Consider the following 26556-nt stretch of genomic DNA (forward strand, 5'->3'; position numbering starts at 1 on the left):
TTAGTGTCACGCCTCCTAGGGAGTTGAGCTATTTCCTGTGTCACCCAAGGAAGAGCAAGAAAGAGATTTTACTGGTAAGTTATACAAAAATCTTTTTTTTTTTCCTGGATCTGGTAGACTTATGCATTGAAATACCGGATCCGTCTTTACGGAATAACGAATCCGGTATTAAATAAATATTTTCAAAGCTAGAAAGAACTGCTTATGCGCAGACCTGAAACCCGGCTCCGGCAAACTTGGTACCGGATCTGGCATTAATACATTTCAATGGAAATTAACGCTGGATCCAGCAAGTGCAGTAGTGTTCCGGTATTTTGTCCGATCTAATACCGTACAAGGGACGACATCCTGATGCATACTGAACAGATTGCTTTCCATTCAGAATGTATTGAGACCCTATACCGGATTTTAATACCGGAAAAGAATAACGCTAGTGTGAAAGTGCCCTTATCGGGGATAGGTATGTGGGGACAGCAAGGAACACACAGAAAAGAGATACAGCATTCCAAAAGTTAAAGGGTTAATGCAGGCCTGCCGACCGATACATTGCATAATGATGACTGTACAACTCCATATATAAATAACATTTAATTTACAATAAAAATGTAATGAACAGACAGCAACATGATCTAAAGCTGGAGGTCAGCGTCTCTGCTCGATATCTGTCCCTGTAATAACTCCAGGCTCCTCTTCAGTCTCTCATTCTCCTCCTCTAAGAAAATAACTTTCTGCTGAAGATCCTGAACCAGCTGCCGAAAGAATAGAAGACAAAGCAGAATTGTCAACACGGCATAATTATTGGATCTGCTGATGAAAAGTTATGATTGGCCAACAGGTTTATATTCCATAGGATATGGATAGACTTTTACCAATGACCCTGTGTGCGCGCCAAAGAGATGTCCATGGGGCTCCTTGCTTGGCCACAACAGCCGGACAGCTCTACTCTTAGGGCTCATTCACACGGCCGTTCAGTGCATTGGGGGCTGCAATTTGCGGTCCCCAACGCACTGAACCATCCGTGCGGCTGCAGCAACAGATTCAGAGCCATTCAACTTGAATGGGTGTGTGATCTGTTCGCACCGCAATTTTTTTTGCGGAGGCACACAGAACTTCGTAGTGATTTTGTGCCTCAGTTCCTCACCAACCTTCCGGATTGCAGACCAATTCAAGTGAATGGGTCCGCATCTGTGATGCAGGGGTGTACATGGCCGGTGCCTGCATATTGCCGTGTGAATGAGCCCCTATCCTGTAAAGCAGGAGCGAAAGTCAGGTTCCCCCACTATCAAAGACCACCAGGGAACCTGGAGAAAAGAGATGCTCATTGGGGGATATTTATCAAACTGGCTTAGTAGCCCCTAGCCACCAATCAAATTCCACCTTTAATTTTTTAGAGCTCCTTTGGAAAATGAAAAGTGGAATCTGATTGGTTGCTAGGGGCAACTAAGCCAGTTTTCCTTTACACCAGTTACTCCAATGAGGTCTGTGTATAGAACAGATGCAGTGTCACTGCTGCTTCTGCGTGTCCCGGTGGTCATGTGACTGGTCACATGATCGCTGGGATTATGGTTCTAGGAGGTTGCTGCTGGGTCTACAGTTTCCCAATGGTCCTTTGGCGGGACAAGGGACTTTATCAGACTATAAGACCAAAAATGAAAAAAATACCATAAACTTGCAATTCAACGTGCATTACTTCTGAAACAATGCTGCAAAAATAAAAGATTAAAGCTGTTAAACTGACCAGTGTGAAAACTGCTACACTTTGCCTGGTCCTGAAGACTAGCATTGCCCTAGTTGTGACCCAGCTAAGGGGTCAGCCACCTTTGGCACTCCAGCTGTTGTGAAACTACAATTTCCAGCATATTCCATTCATTTCTAAGGGAGTTCTAAGAAGAGCAGAGCAAGTATGCCTGCTGGGAGTTGTAGTTTCATGACAGCCGCAGGGTCGGAGGTTGCCTAACCCTAATCTAGAGGTTTAGGGTCGTACCTGCTGTGTTGATGGACACTCCCTGGTGTTACTGCTTGGGCTGAGCCCAATCAGATGTCTCCTCAATACTCGGTGAGCTTCTACTAAATGTCCAGCATGCAGGGGCACAGAGCAATGGGGCCATTGAATAGGTCGCTGCCCCTTTAAACATCTGATCGGCAGGGTTGCTGAAAGTTGGACCCCCACCATTCTGATACTAATGACTAGGCATGAGCGAACTTGGTTTTTGGGTTCTGTGGCAATTCCGTTATGGATTCTGTTACAACGGGCCATAATGAAATGCCCCACGGAAGCCTTTAAGAGGCATTCCGTCATAATAGAAGTCTATGGGCAGCATAACGGATCCGTCTGGTTTCCGCTATACACGAGTTCTGTCCTGCATAACGGAAACCAGACGGAGTCGTTAGGCAGCCCATAGACTTCTATTATGACGGAATGCCTCTTAAAGGCTTCCGTGGGGCATTTCATTATGGCCCGTTGTAACAGAATTATGAATACCTCTTAAAGGCTTCCGTGGGGCATTCAGTCACAGAATTCCGTGATAACGGAATTGCGACCCAAAAACATCAAGTTCGCGCATCCCTACTGATGACCTATTCTAAGGATAGGCCGTCAATCTTGTAATCCCATTTTATACAGCATACTTACATTTTCCCTCTCAAGGAACAGCTCGCCTCTCAGCATTTCGTCAGCAGATGGACGTAGTGAACAGTCAGCGCTGGTCAGTAACTTAACGTATTTACTTTGCACCGGCCAACGAGACACAAATGATTCCGGGATGATCCCGGTGCTGAGAGCCGATAAAACGTTGTTCCTTTCCATCTCCGTCCAGAATGGATGGAAGAGCTCCAGTAATATAACGCCAACACTGTACATATCAGACTGCAAAACACAAGGACAATGGCTTACATTTACTGACCCTTCTCTTGCTCTCTGTCCAGCTGCTGACTAAGGGACAGATCAAGCTTCCCATTTAGCTGGACTGGCTGCGCCACCTCCTTGTCTGGGCTTTGGGTATTCTAGTGTTTGCTAGCCTAGTGAAGGTTTGCTTTTTCTGTGTCAGCCCATGTACGAACCCTGCCTGTTTCTCGACTCTGATTCTTTACCGCTTTCTCGAATACCTATGTACGCCGCCTGCTCTAACCTTGGATTGCTTTCTTGAATACACTTGTATGCTGCCTGCCCTGACCTCGGCATGTCTCCTGACTACTCATATTGCCCGACTCCTTGCACCGATGTTTCTGATCCGACACTACTCCAGGAGGTAGCAGTCTGGTTGGTTCCCTGCTCCAAAGTCCAGATCCAGATATATATAGTACAGAGCAGCCATTTATTTCTAACCCTGGACAATCCCTTTAAAATGGTTGCCCCAGTTTTTTTTTTAAAGAACAAATTAATGTTATACTTACCATGCAAACCCCCCTCCACCACCTTTTCCAGAACTGCTGATCCTATCCTTCCCACACCTGCAGCGATGACATGCTCATGTAGCACAAGTGACTGCTGCAGCCAATCACTGGCCTCAGCGGTATATGGCACACCACCACTGAGACCAGATTGACTGCAGCAGTTACATGCAGTATAGGGGCATAGTCAGGAAAACCAAAGCCCAACAAGGGAATACAGAACAGTGGTGCTGGAATGGAGCAGGTATGGAAAGGATAAGTTTAATATATTTTTTAATTACAACCCACTTAAAATGCAACCTGCCATGTTGTTCATCGAAAGTAATAGTAAAAAAAATGATCTCAGCATGCACCATGAATGCCGCAGGAGACAGTAGAAGTGGACAGTTCAGTCATGTCAGGCTCCTTATGAATCCACATAGTATGAATATGCTGCCCCTTCCCATTACTTTCTATCACCCCAGTAATAGGCTCGTCCCTGTCCCTGCCTGCCTTTGGGGGCTCCAGGAGCGGTGCAGGGAGTGGGGCAAGTATATTACCTGTGAGGATGCCCGGCACATGGGGGGAGGGGCCGTTTGACAACTTGGATAACCCCTTTAGGACAACTTATGCCCTATCCACAGGCTGAGGCCACCACCAATCAGGAGAACAGGGACCCATGCTCCAAATCTGAACGGAGTGCTCCATTCAACTGTATAGAACTGCTGGAGAGTGCCAAGTACAAGCCTTCAGCCATCTCCAGCAGCCCCAAAGAGTTGGGACCAGCAGCGTGCATGCTTGACCACTGCTCCATTTAAACAGGGGAGCTCAGGCCCACATTCACCCGACGACCGCTGAGGCCCCAAACCATCCTGTCGACAGGAGATGAGGGGTTTTAATGGGAAACATCTTTAAATAATGCACAATTATTGCAGGTTTAGTCACAGAAGATGTTGGCACTATATAAATAGAATAAGTCTCCATACCTTAAAATCATAGCGTGAGCCTTTTAACTGTTCCTGTGCGGCATACATACAGGTGCCCACTCCTGACGTGTGTGTTGAATCTGCATTAAGTAGGAGCAGAGAATGCATCATTTATTATATCATCTGATAACGTGCAGGACGTTTATATCAGACCCATCAGCTCTCCTCACGGTCTGCTCTCAAATTCTGGGATTCACAATTCACTAAAACTTTTCTTATAAGGGCTCATTCAGATGGCCGTAGTGTTTTGCGCCTGCAAAACACTGATACCGGCTGTGTGCGTTCCGCATTTTGTGGAGATATGGCCGGCACTATAATAGAAATGTCTATTCTTGCTTATTCTTGTCCGCGGACAAGACTACGCATGTGGACAGCACACAGTGTACTGTCCGCATCTTTTGAAGCCCCTTTGAATGGTCCTACCCCAGATTTCTGGAAAAAAAAAAAAAAAAAAAAAAAAAGTCACAAACTGCTTAGATGCTTTTACACCCACCATCGCTACTTTCCAAAAAGTGGGCATGGTGTGGGCAGGACCATTGGCCCTGGCATATTTACAATCATTTACTGGTGTAAAAGAGAACTGAAATGTACACCAGCTACAAGCTCGAGTACATTTTAAATCTAATAATGAATAAAAAGGGATATGACGCACAAGAGTGACTAGGGACCAACGTGAGGCGCACCCACTAACAGATGGCACCCAATCTGAAAGAGGAGAATAATATAGTAGTGAATAACAATGGGGCACTCTCTATAGCAATGAGCGTATACATTTATTAATATATGACTAAAATATATTGTTCACAGCCAATTAAATAGTAGCAGCATAGGTGATGGTATTGGGCATATTAAAACAGCAATATGGATAAAAAGAGAATAAAGATAAAATGATAGTCTGTCAATAGGATCAAAGTTGGGCTGAAATCTGGCACCAAAAAATATATCTAAAGAGCTCTAGGTATATGCAGTTAGTTTCCAGTTATAGATTGTATCAACTGGGCTCCAATTAAGGTGCAAGTCTGTGCTGATTATATGCAGAGCGGCGTCCCGCTCCTTGTCTGCAATAGTAAGCGATCGCTTTTCGAAAATATACAACGGGACGCCGCTGTCTCAGGTTTAAGCGGGACGCCGCTCTGCATATAAACAGCACAGACTTGCACCCTAAAGGGAACCTGTCACCGGGATTTTGTGTATAGAGCCGAGGACATGGGTTGCTAGATGGCCGCTAGCACATCCGCAATACCCAGTCCCCATAGCTCTGTGTGCTTTTATTGTGTGGAAAAAAAGATTTGATACATATGCAAATTAACCTGAGATGAGTCCTGTATGTGAGAGGAGTCCAGGGACAGGACTAATCTCAGGTTAATTTGCATATGTATCAAATAGGTTTTTTTACACAATAAAAGCACACAGAGCTATGGGGACTGGGTATTGCGGATGTGCTAGCGGCCATCTAGCAGCCCATGTCCTCAGCTCTATACACAAAATCCTGGTGACAGGTTCCCTTTAATTGGAGCCCAGTTGATACAATTTATAACTGGAAACTAACTGCATATACCTAGAGCTCTTAATATATATTTTTTGGTGCCAGATTTCAGCCCAACTTTGATTCTATTGATGGACTACTATTTTATCTTTAGGCTGCATTCACACGTCAGTATTTTTCTATATTCCGAATTTCGGTCCGTTTTTTGCGGATCCGTTGTTCCTGAAAATGTTTCCGTATGTCATCCGTTTTTTGCGGATCCATTGACTTTGTATTGTACCAGGATCCGATTTTTGCGGAAAAGAATAGGACAAGTTTTATATTTAATCGGACATGCGGAACGGAACAACGGAAACGGACAGCACACATTGTGTTGTCAGATTTTTTTCCAGGACCCATTGAAAATTAATGGGTCCAGAACTGGTCCTGATCTGTTCCGCAAAAAACGGAACAGATCAGGAAAGAATAAACGGACGTGTGAATGGACCCTTATTCTCATTTTATCAATATTGCTGTTTTAATATGCCCAATACTATCACCTATGCTGCTACTATTTAATTGCCTGTGAACAATATATTTTAGTCATATATTAATAAATGTATACGTTTTATCATCCACTGTTCTCATTGCTATAGAGAGTGCCCCATTGTTATTCACTACTACATTTTAAATCTAGGCGCAGAGACTGGCGTAGGATGAGCTTAACTTATGACGAGGTCTGTGCAAGGTAATAGAAATGCCGGTCTTGATAAATGACTCCAGTGTTTATTCTCACATATATTCTGTATTTCTGTTGTTTTTTTTCTATTTTGTAAGAAAGTGGCCATCTTGCCAGAGCTGCCGTTAACAGCAATTTAAGATATGTTTCACCGCAGCTACATTGCCAACGTCTATGGGAGAGAGTTTTAGGCATGCTCTGTGACTTGTGTAGAGGTCACTGTGCAGGGAGGGGGAGGTGGTGAGCTGTGTCCAACCTCTATGTCAATTGTAGGCAAAGTACCGGACCAACTTTACCGACGCTCCACCCCCGAGAGCCACTTTAGTGTGCCCGCAAAATTAAATAGTCCCAATCACAGAGTGTCATATATTGTAGTGGTACGCTATCATCAAATAATATCACATAAAATATATAGCTACCTATTAAAAAATAACTTTTAATTAATGATAATAAAAGAGCATCATTCCAAATATTTCTATGATACTGATTTGTAGGCCAGACTAGAATGCAAGCAGACCTACCCTGGACATTAGGGTAAAGGATGTTTTATTGATATAATAGAAAGCAGAGACCCAACACTTACGTTTAGATGATGTTTGATGAATTTGTACGTGTGGAGGGTTCAATATCCTTTATAGATATACGATAGCTAACCCTTTACTTACCCCTCTACGCGTATCATCAGCCTCTGTTACCGCCAGAACGTGTAGCCACCATCCTTCGGCTATGGAATATTAACACAAAGTCCCCTGACGAACCAAGCTTTTGTACTTGGGGAAACGCGTCGGGACATTTCTTTTGGGACATTTCCATCATCGGAATTCACCATCTATAGGACAATCCATCTTGTCCTCTATACAAGCAGCCTACTTGAGAATGCATTAGGGTCATGTAGGGGTAAGTAAAGGGTTAGCTATCGTATATCTATAAAGGATATTGAACCCTCCACACGTACAAATTCATCAAACAACATCTAAACGTAAGTGTTGGGTCTCTGCTTTCTATTATATCAATAAAACATCCTTTACCCTAATGTCCAGGGTAGGTCTGCTTGCATTCTAGTCTGGCCTACAAATCAGTATCATAGAAATATTTGGAATGATGCTCTTTTATTATCATTAATTAAAAGTTACCGCAAAATTAAATAGTCCACTTTTATGTAGACTATAACATTACATGCAGTCCACTCACTATTGGTCCCATCTTTCTTTAGCCAAGAATCCGAGTGCTGTATAATATCTCTGCAAGCGAGACCAAAGTCACCAATACGAACATGAAGATCTGCTCCTTGTAAGAAAATATTTCTCGGCTATGCAAAACAGAGGCACAAGTCAGTTCATGGGTGTGTGGAATGAATAGCGTATATCAGTGGTCAGCAACCTTCTGCACTCCAGATGTGGCGAAACTACAACTCCCAGCATTATCCATTCACTTCTATGGGAGTTCTGAAAACGGCTAAGCAAGTGTGCATGCTGGGAGTTGTAGTTTCACCACAGCTGCCGAAGGTTGCTGATCCATGGTATATTATAATTAGCGACTACAGACAAGCTGCTTTCACATGGTCGTAATATGGGCAGATTGTAGCATACGTAATATACAGTCAATATACCCAGCGCTCCCTTGGTTCTCCAGAATTCAGACTGTCAGAATTGTGGGAGGTCCGGATGTTGTGGACGTCATACAGATGCCAATACATGCCCGTACGACAGTTATGTGAAAGTGGCCTTCTCTCAGCTCACCAAGCACATCACAATACATTGTATAGCGGCTGTGCTTGGTATCACAGCTCAGCCCCTTTCACTTGAATAGGGCTGAGCTGCTCCGAGGCCATGTGACTGATGAACATGACATCACAGGGCCTAGACAAAGCTGCGAGACAGCCAGGAGCGCCGATGCCTTCTCAAACAGCTGATCAGTGGGGGGTCTGACACCCCGAACCCCCACTGATCAGCTGTTTGACCTATCTGGAATATAGGTCATCAGATAAATCCAGGGAAACCCCTTTAACCCCTTAGTGACCGCCTTAAAAAAACGTATCGGTCACTAAGGGGCCTTAGACTGGGCCGCCGCGCAGAAGGCAGCGAGGACCCGACACTCACATGAGAGCCGTGGTCCTGATCTAACAGCCTGGACCGGCAAGAGAGACGATCCGTGCTGTTTAACACTTCACATGCCGCAGGCAATGGCGTTTGCCGCATGTAAAGCGGTGACAGAGGGATCGGACTCCCTCTGTCTCCCATCGGCACCCTGCAAATGCGATCGCGGGGTGGCGCTGTGTGTGAAGGCTGGCTGGGGTCCGATGTAGGCTCCAGACCAGCCTTGAGTAGTTTCTAGCAGGCTGTGCCTCTCTGGAGCAGCCTGCTGGTCAATGTTAGAATAGCATTGCCATTAAAATGCAATGCACTATAGGGATAGTGCATTGCATTTTAAAAGCAATCAAAATACTGTCTGTTATATTCCCCTTGTGGGACTATTAAGTGGTAAAAAAAAACGAAAAAAATAAAATAAAACATTATTAAAATCAAAAAAAATTCTATACATTTTTATTCTATTTTTTTAAATCCATTGAAAAATTGCAAAATAAAAAATCTTCCCCATGTTTGGTATTGCCGCGTCCGTAATGACCCGGACTACATAAATATCACGTAAGTTATACCGTAAGAATTGATAATTTATTCTTAGTTGCCATGAAAAAAAAAAAAAAAAAAACGTAACAAGTGATAAAAAAGCGTCATTTACTCCAAAACTAAACCAATTTGGTATCACTGTAATCATACTGACTTAGAGAATAAAGATATTATGCTATCTATACCGAAAAATGAACACCGTAAAATTTATAACGTAAAAACGCAGTGGCAAGTATTGCTGTTTTTCCCATATCCCTCCCAGAAAAAGTTAATAAAAGTTAATCAGACAGTTATGTGTACCACAAAATGGCGCCATTAAAAAAAAAAAATAATTTTGCCGCAAAAAAACAAGCCCTCATACAGCTATACAGACGGAAAAATAAAAAAAAGTTATAGCTCTTGGAACGCGACAATGAAAAAAGGAAGGAAAAGGGGTTAAACACAGTGGGAATTCTGCTCCGCTGATACATTTTTTAGGTATGCACAGTCAATGCTAAACCCCGCAATCGGCTCACTGTTAGAAAAGCTACCAAGTCACCCTTGTATGCGCATATACAGAAACCAGTATGTGAAATGATTGGCTATTATACAATACCTTCAAGTCTCGATGGAGAACGCCCATGGAATGGATGTATCGTACGCCTTCCAAGAGCTGGCAGAAAATTCTCAGAGCACTCTGGACATCCACAAAGTCAAAGCATCCTGAGGACAGACCGGTTACAAAAAAAATTTAAATAATTTTTTTTCAAAATCAAGCATTCTCACAGGCATTTACCATATAGCACATGTGCTTGTCCACTTATCTCTTTAGACGGCACCAACGTATTCCACAGCGCTGACAATTACTGAGGCAATTAGACGCACTAGGGCTAGACGGAGACACCCTTCGCAGCCAGGATCGCTGAGTAGCGGTGATCCCATAGAAATGAATTGGATTGCCGCGGCAGTCACAAGAAATCCAACACGGCTCAATTTCTTGCGACTGCTGCAGCGATTCCATTAATTTTGATGGGATCACCGCTACTCCTGGCCGCGACCAGTGTCGCCGTGTAGCCCTAGCCTAATACTGGAGTTACATGAAACTTACTAGCGGAATCTCTCCCGTTCCTGTAGTGCTCGTTTCTGTCTTCAATCCAATCCCACAAGGACCTTTCGCAGAGATTCATCTGTATGTGCAACATCAAATGATACTGAATCTGTGAAAACACAAAACCTTTAAGTCTCGACTTGAACTGAATGGACCGCAGACCGCATGCAGGGAGAACAAGGTTGATCGCTGTATCATTGCTTTACTGGCATCCAGTAGTCTAAACCATTTCCCATAAAACTGCCACCTTTTTGCTTCAACCAACAAGGGGTTTTTGGCTTAAGATGCGCCAAAATTCAGACGCGAGATTTTGAAAACGGAGTAAGCCACCTGTACTACAGTAATGATAAAAAGGAACAACACGATATCATGTACACCATAATGTACGCATACCTCAAAGTGTCTGTGCAAGCAGAGCTCTTTTTGGGGGCATTCTTCATCACACGAGGAATCACTCTCGTCATCCATGTCATCTTCAGAATTGAACGGGCATCTGTCCCTTGGGCACAGTTCTGGTGAGGACCGGACGTTGGCATTGGAGTCTTTAAATGCAGATGGGTTCATGTCAGAAATACTGAGGTTCTTGATCTTGCTTTCATACTTGTCTTTACCCACGGAAGCCATGTTCACGGACTGGTTTTCATCAGTTGAGTCAGCAAAGACAATAGATCCCCCGCTGCTCTCTACACTTTGTATTCCCTTATTATTCCTGCAAGGATGATTATAATAATGAGTTCATTCATCATTATGCATACTCCAGGGTAGCAAAGCTAGGATATGACACCAATGTCAGAAAGGTGTGGGTCTCACCTCTGGGACCTGCAACCATCTCTAGAACGAGGCCCCAAAAAGCACCTGCAAGCGTGCTCTCCATTCACTTCTATGGGAGTTCCAAAAGTAGCCGAACAATCACGCTTGGATATTTTTGGAAGTCCCACAGAAATGAATGGAGAGCACACTGCACAAGCTCGAATCATGTCTGTGGGACTGCTGAAAAAAAGCAGAACTGGCGCTCAGCTATTTTCAAAACTCCCACAGAAATAAATGGAGAGCGGCAGTGCATGGGCAGTTGTTCTCCGTTCATTTTGGAGACCCTTTTCTGGAGATAGGAGTGGGTCGCAGAGGTGGGACCTGCACCTGACATTGGTGGCATATCCTAGCCATATGCCACCAATGTCTGAGATGAGAGTACCCCTTTAAATCATACAATTCTGACTGCCTGCAGCCACCACTAGAGGGAGCATAAGAGGTAAAATGAAAAAAAAACTTTTCCAGAGTCCATGACAGCACCAGGAGAGAGAATCCTCCGCCCAGGACAGGAAACTCAGATATTTAATAAGGAGGGGCCTCTCCATTCTTTAGTGGTCTTCAGAGACAAAGAGAGCATCCCCGATAATTATCCTTTTAAATCCATAGCGTTTTTCTCTCTCTTTTTGCTATGCACCCTGTGCACCATAACCATGGCACATAACAGGTAGAATTTAGTGTTAGGAACCAGTCTTACAGAGAACGCCTTGACGTGCGGCAGATGGGCTCAAATAATTTTGTACAAAATGATTTGCCAAGCATCTCTAATTTATAAGTATAGCACTAGCAATCATTATGCATTTTTGTACTTTATTTGGTTTGCAGAGAGCTGTTGCATTGCATGTTTTGTTTTACAGGAAAGGAACACTATGCCGACACTGCGCATGCGCTAACTCGCGCATCACGAGATTACGGCGCTCTAGCTTTGTGACGTCGGAGAACAAGGAGGAGATTTGGAGGCTGCGGGGCGGTGCTGGGCTCCTTCACGCTGGACTCATCTCAGGTTAATTTGCATATCTATCGGGGGGTTTTTTACACAATAAAAGCACACAGAGCTATGGGGACTGGATATTGCGCATGTGCTAGCGGCAATCTAGCAGCCCATGTCCTCAGCTCTATTCACAAAATCCAGGTGACAGGTTTCCTTTAAATTTCTGATGGTTCTGAATTCTCCATTGTTTTTTTGTTTTTACCAGAAAAAGGTTGGAGTAGAACCCCATACCGTCTTCTGATGGAGGACAAGAGAAAAGCGCCCCTTTTAAAATAAGTTTCTCTACCTCTTTCTAGAGCCTCCTGAGCCCTTGGGCCTACCTCTGTTACCAAAAAATTTTCTGGGGGAAGACTCTTGAATTCCAGTCTGAATCCCTCCCGCAAGGACTGAAGAACAACAGCCTCCCTCCCACCCTGGCGTCATTGGGGGTTGTCTTTTTTGGCAGTGATGGAATTACGGCCTCTGAAAAAGAACCCTTTGGATTTGGAAGAAGAGAACTTCCACTTGGAATCTCTCTTATTCGGGCTCTTCTCTGTACCTGAGAATCTTCTATTCTGGCGAAAGGAGGGATTCTGCTTACAAAGGGAAGGGGGAAACCCTTTCTTTCCATCTCCTGCTTTTTCAAGAATATCGTCTAAGGCAGACCCGAACAAGTATTTTCCTTCACATGGAATATTACATAGTCTATTCTTAGACGCCACGTCCCCTGACCAATTCTTAAGCCAAAGGGCTCTGCGAGCCGAATTAGCCAGGGAAGATGAACGAGCAGACAATCTAACCGCATGGGCGGAAGCATCCGCCAGAAAGTCAGCTGCTTTGGCAATAACCTGGATAGATTCTAATAGCTGGTCCCTAGGAGTCTTATCCTTCATCTGGTCCCCTAACTGCTTAACCTATAAGATAAGGGCCCTAGCAGTACAAGTGGCCGCTATGTTTGGTTTAAGGGAAGCCCCTGCTGACTCCCACGTTCGCCTTAGAAAGCTATCTGCTCTCCTGTCCATGGCGTCTTTAAGCTGCCCTAGGTCATCAAAAGGCAAAGATGATCTGTGTGACACTTTAGCAATTGGTATGTCAATTTTCGGTGCGCAGTCCCAGAGTACTGAATTCGCGGCGTCAAAGGGGTAATCGCGTTTAACAACGAGGGAATAAAATTAAGTTTGTCTGGATTTTTCCACTCGTTCGTGATCATGGCTGCCACGTTTTCATGAATAAAAACTCTTTTTTTTCTTCCTTCCAACCCTTCAAACATTATGTCCTGGACTGATCTTCCTTTCTTAGGGTCCTCAATATTCATTGTAGCTCTAACTGCTTTCAGAAGTTGATCAACATCCTGAATGGGAAAGAGGGTCTAGGTCTACCACCTCTATCCTCATCCGAGGATGATTCGGATGAAACCTCCCGACTTTCCACTAACGTATTTTCATCCGAACTAGAGACGTCCGAAAAGCTTTGCCCAGAAGGGGACCTGTCTTTGCTTTTATGGGCTACTTTTTTAGATTATGGGGCGTTACCGACTTCTTCTCTAATCAGTCTTTTCATACCTTTGAACATTGAGGGGGATTCTTCCGTGTTTTCTATGCAGGAGCGACAGAGTAGCTTAACATAGGAAGGGGGCAATTTGGTCTTACAAATTCCGCATTCCTTATGCTTTGTCTTAGCCGACACTTTCCAGGGTTTATTCTAAAAGACAATATGCCATAATAAACCCAATGTAAAGGAAACCCAAAGAAGGGGGATAGAACCCCCCCTGCTGTACATACCCTCCAGCCATACCTAAGGTGCAGGGGTAGACTAGTCCTTCTGGGCCTCTAGCGTCCTCCATGCTGACAGAGGTCCAACACACGCCTTGGATCAGGTCCTTCACGGCAAGGATCCACATGCCGCTCTAGCTGGGCTGAATGCGCTGGAAATTCAAAATCTCCCGCACTTCAGCGCACCAGATACTACGGACGGGAAGTGCTACGTTCGCAATCCCTGCACTCCTGTCTCCTGCTGATGGAGCCCGTACCACAGACAGGGAAGTGCTATGTCTAGGCAGAAAGGAGGGACCTCTGGACTGGAGTTTACTGGTATGCCGCCACAGTCTTCAGGGAGCACGTAGCGGGGAACTCACCCGGCACGCTCCCCAGCCCAGCCGGCAAGGTTAACTTGGAGAGAAAGTACTCCCCAGCAGACGCTTGTAGGAATCCTCTCCTAGGACAGGAAAACCACTGAGGAATGGAGAGGTCCCTCCTTCTTAAATATCTGTGGGTTTCCTGTCCTGGGCAGCGGACCCTCTCTCCTGGTGCCGTCATAGGACGAAGGGAAAAAAAAAAATCTATGTTTACTGGAGGGCTCTGTGCACACAGCGATTCATACATTTGCCTCTGAACCCATTCTAAGAGATGAGGGAAGGCTTTTCTGATCATGTCCTTAGATCTTAATATACATTGATCTCTTAAGTTATAATACTCAGGATAGGTCATCAATATCAGATTGGTGGTCAGACACCCGACAGCCCTCCCTTCCTTGTTTACCTGCTCACAGCCGACAATGCAGCGGCGAGCAGGTGTAATTACAGGTATTAGTTCCATTAATTTCAATGGGATGGCTCTGTAGAATACACTTGTATAGGAAGGAACCATCCCATAGAAGTGAATGGGACGGCTTGTAGTTACACCTGATCACCGCTGCGATGTTGATGGCGAGCAGGTAAACAAGGAAGGGAAGGCAGCACTCGCATGGAGCGCAGCCTTCTGTTCAACCAGCTGATTGGCAGGAAAAACACTTTAATGACACCTCTTTATAGTCTGTATTCGAAGGGTCTTTTCAGCTCCCAATTATTCATGGCAGTTGGCTCAGAGTGGCGTAGGAACATGAAAGAGTCGTTACTCACCTGACCGATCCCCTGCCACTCTTTCTGCTCCCTCACAACACACAGAAAATGCCTATTCGGCCAATCAATGGCTGAGGCGGGTCATTTCTGTGGCCAGTGATTGGCAAAGTGCATCTCCAAGCAATTCTGCTGTGCTAGGATGGTTGCAGGAAGCAGAAGGCACAAGGCAGGGAGTTGTTAAAGGGGTTGTCCAGGTTCAGAGCTGAACCCGGGCACATCTCCTCCTTCCACCACTCAGCTTCTCTGACATGAGCATCCGAGAATTTAATGCTCTGATGCTCCCCCTTGCTCTGCTCTGAATTGCGCAGGGCAAGGGATTTTTCTGGAGATCCGGTGACATACTGGGCTCTCTTTGGGTAAGCTAGGCGGCTAGCAGTGAGCCTGATTATGTCACTAGCACTAATGGGCAGGCTTTAGGCATTTTACAGGCTAGGGCTGCGCTAAAGCCCGACCATCAGTGCTGGTGATGTCACCAGGCTCACTGCTAGGTGGAAGCTTCTGCCTAGCAGTGTAAAAATATAAACGAACAGCCTTTGCCCTGCGCAGGGCAAGAGAGCATCAGAGCATGAAATGCTCCCATGCTCATTTCAGAGGGGCTAAGTAGAATATATGTCCAGGTTCAGCTTTGAACACTGAAAACCCCTTTAAAGAGGACCTTTCACCTTGAAAAACATTGTGAACTAAGTATGCTGCCATGGAGAGCGGCGCCCGGGGATCTCACTGCACTTACTATTACCCCTGGGCGCCGCTCCGTTCTCCCGTTATGCCCTCCGGTATCTTCACTCACTAAGTTATAGTAGGCGGAGTCTGCCCTTGTTCTGTGGACGTCTCCTTCTCCTAGGCTGTAGCGCTGGCCAATCGCAGCGCACAGCTCACAGCCTGTGATTGGCCAGCGCTACAGCCTAGGAGAAGGAGACGCCCACAGAACAAGGGCAGACTCCGCCTACTATAACTTAAGGAGCAAAAGGTACCGGAGGGCATAACGGGAGAACGGAGCGGCGCCCGGGGATAATAGTAAGTGCAGTCAGATCCCCGGGCGCCGCTCTCCATGGCAGCATACTTAGTTCACAATGTTTTTCAAGGTGAAAGGTCCTCTTTAAGAGGCTTTCTTTTTTAATGTTTTTAAACCACTCTGCCAACAATTTTTCAAAGGTTGGAAAATCCCTTAAAAAAAAAAAAAAAGAAAGAAAGAAGGATGCTTATAAAAGGGAGAACAACCCTATAATAGAAAATGTGCATTAGACAAACATCTGGGGCAATACTTACTCCTCAGAGTTGTGGTTGGAAGAACCTTTAATAGCTTGTAATGGATGGATCGGCTTACCTAAAATCATGGCACACACAAAAAAAAATAATCTTTAAGAATATGCAAGTATTGCAGAATTTAACATTTTATTGATCTATGTTCCATCAGGGCTTCATTGCTTCTCATAGACTGCCTACCGCCCTTTAGTACAAGCTTTAACATATTTTAAAGGGATTTTCCCATGAAAAGCCGACAAAGTAAAATTTGTAAAATGCAATAAACTACTGCGCTTTATGCTAAAAACCTGAATCCCACCGCTTTATATCAAGGCTGCCCGCTGGCCATGTCAACACTGGATGCCTGCTCTGTTTCGGCCTTCAGTCCCCATCTCTCCTGAACATTTTTCTAAGCCATTTTTCATTTGATCATAAATTGGCTTAGAAATTTGTTCAGATAGGGAGAGTGAGGGGCTGAAGGCTGAGAAATCAGACAGCTAGTCTGACGGACTGATCACAGAACAATCTTCTGCAGCTGCTATGCACTGTGAAACATAGAAGCTACAGAAGCCAGATGATGCAACACTTAAAGGGAACCTGTCAACTGGATTTTGGGTATAGAGCTGAGGACATGGGTTGCTAGATCGCCGCTAGCACATCCGTAATATCCAGTCCCCATAGCTCTGTGTGCTTTTATTGTGTAAAAAAAACAACAATTTGATACATATGCAAATTAACCTGAGATGAGTCCAGCGTGAAGGAGCCCAGCACCGCCCCGCATCCTCAGAGTCTCCTCCTTGATCCCCGACGTCAGAAAGCTAGCGCATGCGCAGTTCGTTCCCTGAGGCTAATGCCAGCACAGGGAAAGAACACTGAGAACACTGCGCATGCGCTAGCTCGTGCATCGCGAGATTACGGCGCTCTGGCTGTCTGACGTATCAAATTGTTTTTTTTACACAATAAAAGCACACAGAGCTATGGGGACTGGGTATTGCAGATGTGCTAGCGGCCATCTAGCAACCCATGGCCTCAGCTCTATACACAAAATACTGGTAATAGGTTCCCTTTAATTAAAAAATTTAAAAAACTATGGAAAAAAATGCATCTAAATCAACAAAATAGAAAACGGTCTCCTGATGTTGTCCATAGCTAACTTTTTGTGAGAAAGTGTGCATACGGCAAGGGGACATACATTTTGAATTCGGTGGCTGCACATGTTCCATCCAAGCTGTATTGTACCCAACAATATTAGGATGATGTAATCCGGCCAATACCTTAACTTCACGAAGTACCTGTGAATGAGCAAAGCAACATTTACATAAAACCATATATTTCCTATAGAACATTTAATGCACGTTAAAATGTAATAAGTGGACAGAAAGCATAAAAAAGTCAAGGTTTCCTGTTGTATTATGCCATGCACTATATGCTTACAGCTTGTACATGTCTACCCAGAGCTGCCCCATCCGACAACCATTTCTATACATATTAGAAACTACTGTAGAAGCTGTCAAAAATTCCAAGGTGGGTTTCCGAGTTGCAGTTACTTATATGACAATGTGATGGTGAAGGTCAGATCCATATGATATTCTCACTATGTAAAGGTGGCCATACACCTTAGATAGTCACTCATTCAGGCGACACTTATTACCCTCGACCCCCTGATCATACACATGCACATTTGACTGAGCATGCATGTCTTCTCAATGCGGAGAGAAAGACAAGCCACTGGCAGAGGCACATCTCCTGTGAGAACAAAGCATGAGGCATATCGAAATCCAACATGCTCTGTTCTTCTTTGACTGACGGCAGATGTGAAGAGGAAGCTGAGACACCCTCATACACGTAATGTCATTATTAAGGGCACCTTAGGTCCCTTTCACACGGGCGAGTATTCCGCGCGGATGCGATGCGTGAGTTGAACGTATTGCACCCGCACTGAATCCCGACCCATTCATTTCCATGGGGCTGTTCACATGAGCGGTGATTTTCACGCATCAGACCCCCCTCAGATTCCGAGGACAGGTCATCAGTATTAAAATCTTGGAAAACCCTTTTAAAAAGAGCCTCTGTCAGAAGATTCGTACCTATAAAACTGTCTGACCTGTCGTGTGCACTTGGCAGCTGAAGGCGTCTGTGTTGGTCCCATGTTCATATGTGCCCGCGTTGCTGAGAAAAATGATGTTTTAGTATATGCAAATGAGGCTCTATGGAGCAACGGGGGCGTTACCGTTACACCTAGAGGTTCTGCATTCTCTGCAACTGCCGCACCCTCTGCACTTCAACTGACAAGGATAAGCAGTGCAAACGTCCTCATGTCTGGCCCTGTCAGTCAATTTGGAGAGGGCGCGACAGTTGCAGAGAGAGCAGAACCTCTAGGTGTAATGCCAACGCCCCCGTTGCTCCTAGAGGTTCATTTGCATATATTGAAACTTCATTGTTCTCAGCAATGCGGGCACATAGGAACATGGGACCAACAGATGCCTTCAGCTGCCAAGCACACATGTAACAGGTCAGCCAGTGTCATAGGGACAAGTCTGCTGACAGATGCCCTTTAAATTGTACCTACTGCCTGACCTGCACATAAGGCTCCAAATCTGATCATACATAGTGCACAACAGCTACAACCGCACTGACGTCTTGGAAAGACCAGGTGCACCACAGTATAGTGAGGACGTTTTAGACAACTTACCCTCTTACAGTCTCTCCTGGATACTTTTTTTATGAGGATTTTTTTAATGGCGTAGAACTGACCATCTAATTTGTTTCTCACCTACAAAATATGACACACAGAACAATATTACCGTACGACTGCATGGTAATAAAAACACAGGCAAAAACTCCCCCCCCCCCCCCCCCCCCCTTAAATGATATAGAGACCCGGAATTATACCTTATACACCTTCCCGTAGCCTCCTTTTCCAAGCTGAGCAATTTCTTCAAACTCATTCAGGTATCGGGATACCTGGGCATCGGCGAGCACATCCTTCGCTCTGAGAAGACATTTGCGTTATTAGACCGACAGATGATCATAGGTCCGTGTAAATGACATACCTTTTTGCTGGCACTAACCTGTTCAGATGGACGCTCAGGTCACCGCTGGTTATTTCCTGTGTATATGACAATAAGACAGGAGCTTAACAACCAATAATCAGATTTATAGAACTGCGTCATTTCCCAGCATGCATTGCTCCTAATAGAAAGGTATGAAGCATCAGTGCTTCACAGGACGAGAGCGTGACCCTGTATCTACCGTATGGACGTTCACCTACCTCCTTGTACATGTGTCGTTTAGCGGCCCTCAGCAGCTCGGTGATGGCGGTGCTGTGCTGCAGTCTGACTGTGCTCAACTCATCGCTGAAGGCAAACGGGGTGAGAAGGCCCGTTCTGGCGAAGGTCTGGCAGAGCACTGCGAGGAGAGACGACATATTGACCACAGGGCTGGAGGCAAAGGGATTATCCCATTTCATAAAGTGATGGCACATCCATAGAATACTCCATCTCATGCACTGGCTTAGCGTCTTCTTTTTTTTCCTGCAGAGCAGCGCTCCTGGCTACGCAGCGGTGCCGGGAACTGCAGTGCAGTCTCATTTATTTGAATACACCAGTACTATTATGGCACAGTGATGAAGCGGGCTCATGAGCTGTGCCCATGACATCATTTGCTGGTGCCAGCTGTGTTACATTTGGCACTCTAGATGCCACAGCCAGTGGTGACTGCGGCATGTAAGTGATTAGTGAATGGGCTCACTCCCGCACCACCCCACCAACAATGCAACTGCTGGGTGCCAAGTGACTGCCATAGTAGCCCGGGGGGGGGGGCCTAACAATGATCCCTGGGCCTGCCACGTACGGATGTCTATTAGGGCCTTACCTACATAGTCCAACAGCAGAAAGACGCATCCTGTTGATAAGGGACTGGTAACATGGAATGCATTCATACATTTCCAGGAGGATTAACAGAGGGATAGCACAGAGGAATACGCATATTTATGAAAGCAGACAGTGGACCAGTCTATTCATGACAAAGATTTGAACACCTTGACATCTGTTTGTATCAAAGGGGGTTTTCTGACTTTGTTTTTTATACTGATGATGACCTATCATCAGGATAGATCAGAAGTATGTAAAGGGCAGGGGTCCGACACCCAATCAGCTGTTATAGGAGACAGAGGTGTTTCAATGAGAGCCGCTGCCTTCTCACAACTTGCCACGCACAGCGCCGTACATTGTATAGTGGTTGTTCTTGGTACTGCAGCTCGGTCCCCATTCACTTGGATGGGACTGAGCCAGACCTTGATCATGTGACGTCACTGGTCTGCAAGAAGGCTGTGGCACTCAGAGGCTGATTGCAGGGGGTCCTGCGTGTCGGAGGTCAGTATTAAAAGTCAGTTGAGAGGTTTGGTTTTGCATCATGGTGTAGTCCCTCTCTACCTAAAAGTCAGACAGATGTTTAAGGATTCTTGGCCACGGATGCCTCGCCAGGGCCTGCACAAGGTGATGATGTAACTATATGAAATAGCTGTAAGGATGTTACTCATAAAATGTAAATTATTTTCTGTGTGGAAGTTGAGAAATTCATCTTTACGTCACAGCAGCCGACACTGTAAAGACGACTGGACTTTAACCCTGTGATCTGAAATGCAGCCAGATGGAGTCTTCCCCACATGTCTGCAGGTCGTAGGGGCCGATCATGCCCTCACAACAATGGTGGAGGTACACCAACCGTCAGGTGTAATCGCACTCTTCTACTGGAAACATACCTGCCCCCCCCCCCCGGATGCTTCCTCCTCTGATCTAAAGCCGACCATACACATTAGATACCAGTCAGCCAAAACTGCTGATTCGGCAGGACCGGCCAACCATCTACGGCAGGCATGGCCAACCTGCGGCTCTCCAGCTGTTGTAAAACTACAACTCCCACCATGCCCTGCTGTAGGCTGATACCTGTAGGCAGTCTGGGAATGCTGGGAGTTGTAGTTTTGCAACAGCTGGAGAGCCTCAGGTTGGCCATCACCCGACAGCAGATGTTTGGGGGACGGATGAGACTGTTCATGTCCGTTCCTTTTGTTCTCAGGGAGATAAGCGGTGACCAGAGGCTTTCTCCACTGATAGAGTAATAAGTAAAGAAAGGATTAACCACCTCAGCCCCCAGTGCTTAAACCCCCTTAATGACCAGACCACTTTTTACACTTCTGACCTACACTACTTTCACGGTTTATTGCTCGGTCATGCAACTTACCACCCAAATGAATTTTACCTCCTTTTCTTCTCACTAATAGAGCTTTCATTTGGTGGTATTTCATTGCTGCTGACATTTTTACTTTTTTTGTTATTAATCTAAATTTTTGCAAAAAAGAAGACATTTTTCACTTTCAGTTGTAAATTTTTTTTCAAAAAAATACATTTCTATATAAATTTTTCTCTACATTTATTGTTCTACATGTCTTTGATAAAAATAAAAAAAATGGTTTGGGTAAAAGTTATAGCGTTTACAAACTATGGTACAAAAATTTCTGCATTTTGAAGCAGCTCTGACTTTCTGAGCACCTGTCATGTTTCCTGAGGTTCTACAATGCCCAGACAGTACAAACACTTCACAAATGACCCCATTTCGGAAAGTAGACACCCTAAGGTATTCGCTGATGGGCATAGTGAGTTCATAGAAGTTTTTATTTTTTGTCACAAGTTAGCGGAAAATTAGGATTTTTTTTTTCCTTACAAAGTCTCATATTCCACTAACTTGTGACAAAAAATTAAATTTTACATGAACTCGCCATGCCCCTCACAAAATACCTTTGCGGATCCGATCCATGGATCCGTGGATCCGCAAAACACATAAGGTTCCATTCAGAGGTCCGTATAGGGGGGTGATCAGGGAGTCTATATGGGGTGATCACCTCCCTGTAAGGCTCCATTCAGGTCCGTATGTGTTTTGCGGATCCACGGATCGGATCCGCAAAATACATACGGACGTCTGAATGGAGCCTTACAGGGGGGTGATCAATGACAGGGGGGTGATCAGGGAATCTAATATGGGGTATTCAGGGGTTAATAAGTGACAGGGGGGGGGTGTAGTGTAGTGGTGTTTGGTGCTACTTATTACTGAGCTGCCTGTGTCCTCTGGTGGTCGATCCAAGCAAAAGGGACCACCAGAGGACCAGGTATATTAGACGCTGTTATCAAAACAGCGTCTAATATACCTTTTAGGGGTTAAAAAAAAAAAAAAAAAAAAAAAAAAAAAATCGCATCTACAGCCTGCCAGCGAACGATCGCCGCTGGCAGGCTGTAGATCAGCTCGTTTACCTCCGGTTCCTGTGTGCGTGCGTTCACAGGAAATCTCGCATCTCGCGAGAGGACGAGCCGGCGCGTCCACCCAGAATAACAGGGCCGCCGCAAAGACGCAATCCTGCGTACGGCGGTCCTGTAGTGGTTAAAGGAAAGCGTCATCAGAAAATGAACTATTATTTAAATTCCATTTTTACGTTTTTCACATTTTTAGAATTTATGTTATTTTGAATTTTCCATGTCAATATCTATATTTAAACTAAAAACTAAAAAAATCCAGCAGTTTTTACAATGGCCACTAAGGCCTCTTTCACACTTGCGTTGTCCGGATCCGGCGTGTACTCCACTTGCCGGAATTACACGCCGGATCCGGAAAAACGCAAGTGTACTGAAAGCATTTGAAGACGGAACCGTCTTCCAAATGCGTTCAGTGTTACTATGGCACCCAGGACGCTATTAAAGTCCTGGCTGCCATAGTAGGAGCGGGGAGCGGGGGAGCGGTATACTTACAGTCCGTGCGGCTCCCCGGGCGCTCCAGAATGACGTCAGAGCGCCCCATGCGCATGGATGACGTGATCCATGAGATCACATGATCCATGCGCTTGGGGCGCCCTGACGTCACTCTGAAGCGCCCGGGGAGCCGCACGGACTGTAAGTACACTGCTCCCCGCTCCCCGCTACACTTTACCATGGCTGCCAGGACTTTAGCGTCCCGGCAGCCATGGTAACCACTCTGAAAAAGCTAAATGTCGGCTCCGGCAATGCGCCGAAACGACGTTTAGCTTAAGGCCGGATCCGGATCAATGCCTTTCAATGGGCATTAATTCCGGATCCGGCCTTGCGGCAAGTGTTCCGGATTTTTGGCCGGAGCAAAAAGCGCAGCATGCTGCGGTATTTTCTCCGGCCAAAAAACGTTCCGTTCCGGAACTGAAGACATCCTGATGCATCCTGAACGGATTTCTCTCCATTCAGAATGCATTAGGATAATCCTGATCAGGATTCTTCCGGCATAGAGCCCCGACGACGGAACTCTATGCCGGAAGACAAGAACGCAGGTGTGAAAGAGCCCTAAGCCTAATAATAAGCGCCACTTCCTGGTCTGTCACTTTACTGCAGTTATCTTCTTATCTGTCATTCTAATCCTGCCTCTATTGATAATATCACCTCTGTGTATAGATAAGACAGGATCCACCATTCCCAATAGGTGGTTGTCAGAGCTTATCTATTCTTTCCTTGTACAATGTCCTCTGCACAGGTCACAGAACATGCCTAGAAAACTCTCCCATAGAAGTCAATGTGGCTCTCTCCCGACCCATGGGGCTGCCGTAAAGCAATTTTCTTAATGCTTTCTAAATGCTGTTAAAAACAGCTCAGTCAAAATTGCCGCCCCATAATTATGTTCAGGAAATAGAATTTAAAAAAATCTGTAATTAGAAAATAAAAACAGATTTTAGAAAAAAGGAGATGTGTTAATATCTGGTTTTAACTGGTAGATAAAAATGTTGGCGACACATTTCCTTTAAACATAATTTCAAGTATCTTCCTTAAAATCTGCAGAAAGCACGAGTGCCGATGGAGAAGAGCACATCCATCATTGCTCATTTGCACGGCCTGATTACACACGCCGATGCAAGCTGAATGCGAGAGGCATGATTCGTTCCTCCCTTATTCTGTTCTATTCATTATCGGCAGCACATTCCTGACTACACAGGGAGATGTGGTGCCGATAATCGGGCATCTTTCATCCCGGGGAAAGATGTCATCAATGAATGAGCGTTTGTTCGTTCATCAGCTGATAGACTGCTCGATTATACGTGCCAATTCCCGGGAATGAGTGTTACTATGAACACTTGCTCCCAATAATTTGCCTAAGGACTTAAAGGTTATGCACACCGTTGCAGGCAATTTTTTTTATTTTTTATTAGAGGTGGGACGAATCCAATTTTTTTCAAATCCGAATCGGTTCTCGAATATCTCGAATCCTGTACATAATTGTGTGAACGTACGGTGTAAGAAACAAAGTCAGACTGCGTCAGTTTGTCTGAACCTCCACCTCCCAGTCACGGTCGCACCCTCTATGACCGCGATCGTTACGCCCCTGCTCCTATCACTACAGAACATACAGGGTAATACAGCACCACATACCTATTACATCCAGTGACGTCTCCTTTGATGTAGATGTTCTCTTTCCTCATCTTCTCCTTTCAGACCTTCAGACCAGACACCATTTTTCAGCCATTTTTCGTCTCTGCAGTTTGACAACAAAAAATCTTAGTTTACTACTTTTCCATCATCCTTGCATTTTCTGGACAAATCATCCTACCACCCCCAATACTGTGCCGCTATGCTCCCCAATACTATACTGCAGAAACAGATAATACCCCTGATAATACTAGTACCACACAGAGCCCCCATATAAAATACCCCTTCTTTGTGGCCTCAGTAGATGCCCCCATAGTGCCCCCCAATAATGTGCCAATAAGAAGTGGCCCCACAGTGCCACCCAGTAATGTGCCAGTAAAAAGGATCCCCATAGATGCCCCCCTAATCATGTGCCAGTATCAAATGCCTCTCTCCTCCCCCCATGTGCCAGTATCAAGTGCGGAGTGCCTCTCTCCTCCCCCCCCATGTGCCGGTATCATAGTGCCATCTCCCCCCCAATGTGCCAGTATCATAGTGCCATCTCCCCCCCCCCAATGTGCCAGTATTATAGTGCCACCTCCCCCCATAATGTGCCATTATCATAGTGCCATCTCCCCCCCAATGTGCCAGTATTATAGTGCCATCTCCCCCCCCAATGTGCCAGTATTATAGTGCCATCTCCCCCCATAATGTGCCAGTATCATAGTGCCATCTCCCACCCCAATGTGCCAGTATCATAGTGCCATCTCCCCCCCCCCCAATGTGCCAGTATCATAGTGCCATCTCCCCACCCAATGTGCCAGTATCATAGTGCCATCTCCCCACCAATGTGCCAGTATTATAGTGCCATCTCCCCCCATAATGTGCCAGTATCATAGTGCCATCTCCCCCCATAATGTGCCAGTATCATAGTGCCTCCCCTCCTCCCAATGTGCCAGTAGTATCATAGTGCCTCTCACCTCTCCCCCTCGCCAATGTGCCAGTAACAGATTAAAAAAAAAAAAAAAAAAAAAAAACACTTACCTCCGCTGCGATGCAGGCCTCTTCTGGCCTGTGTCCCGCGCTGTACGGCTCAGGCGGCGCGATGACGTCATCGGGCCGCCTGCACTGGCCTCTGATAGGCTGCCGGCACAAGGCCCGCAGCCTATCAGAGGAACAGGGAAAGGAAACGCCTCTCCCTCCCCTGTCGCAGCAGCGAAGCGCTCATCTTCTAGAGTGCCCTGCCGCCGCCACCACCAGTCTGGGCACCACCGGGATTCGTCGGATTCGTATCCGGTAAATTACGTCGGGATTCGTGTCCACGAATCCCACAAGATTCGAGGGATTCGTGGATTCGACGAATCCCCCGTCCCATCTCAATTTTTTATTATTGCATTGTACTCATTTTGAGCTAAAATAATTTTTTCTTCAATTGGTCTTTATTAAAAATTGTTGAACCCCTGTCTCTGTGCAGCCTTGAGTTTCTCTAGTAACAGGACCTGGATTTTCACTCTGTTCTGTCAGACAGCTCAGCTGACGGCTCCTTATCTCTGACCTCCTAAACATTCATTATTGCTCTGTTCCTATATACGGTAAGTGTTTATGACCTTATAGTAATTTAGAGATTAATAAGGGTTATTAGATGACCGGCCCAAAGTGAAAGTACCATTCATACAGCTAGACGAACAGTACCATTTATACAGCTAGACAAAATGAGTAAAATGCAATCATGGAAAAAAAAAAAAAAAAAAAAAAACATTGCCCCCAAAAGGTGTACATAGCCTTTAAAAGGGGTTTTCCAGGAGTTTTGTGGGCGGTGGGGGTCTGATACCCAGACCCCTGCCGACAAGCTGTTTGAGAAAGCAGCACCACCCGTAGTAGTGCCGCGGCCTTCTTTCAGCTTTTCATAGGCCGAATGACGTCACGTTCACATGGCCTAGGAGTAACTCAAACCTTATTC

General features: G+C 45.5%; 1 protein-coding gene across 1 annotated transcript in view; it reads right to left on the bottom strand.

The window, feature by feature from the left end:
- Positions 1–587: 587 nt before the first annotated feature.
- Positions 588–26556, bottom strand: part of EIF2AK1 (eukaryotic translation initiation factor 2 alpha kinase 1) — a 40415-nt gene continuing 14446 nt past the window's right edge. The window contains exons 3-15 of the mRNA XM_040440673.1: positions 19460–19596; positions 19260–19297; positions 19081–19180; positions 18881–18961; positions 17381–17480; positions 16213–16270; positions 10667–10982; positions 10274–10382; positions 9782–9888; positions 7751–7868; positions 4356–4435; positions 2633–2866; positions 588–749 (exon numbers count right to left, since the gene is read on the bottom strand). Coding sequence (XP_040296607.1) covers positions 630–749; positions 2633–2866; positions 4356–4435; positions 7751–7868; positions 9782–9888; positions 10274–10382; positions 10667–10982; positions 16213–16270; positions 17381–17480; positions 18881–18961; positions 19081–19180; positions 19260–19297; positions 19460–19596 — 1598 coding nt within the window. The 3' untranslated portion in view covers positions 588–629. The remainder of the gene's footprint in view (positions 750–2632; positions 2867–4355; positions 4436–7750; positions 7869–9781; positions 9889–10273; positions 10383–10666; positions 10983–16212; positions 16271–17380; positions 17481–18880; positions 18962–19080; positions 19181–19259; positions 19298–19459; positions 19597–26556) is intronic.

The sequence above is a fragment of the Bufo bufo genome, chromosome 7 (assembly GCF_905171765.1).
Source record: "Bufo bufo chromosome 7, aBufBuf1.1, whole genome shotgun sequence".
NCBI classification, from domain to species: Eukaryota; Metazoa; Chordata; class Amphibia; order Anura; family Bufonidae; genus Bufo; species Bufo bufo.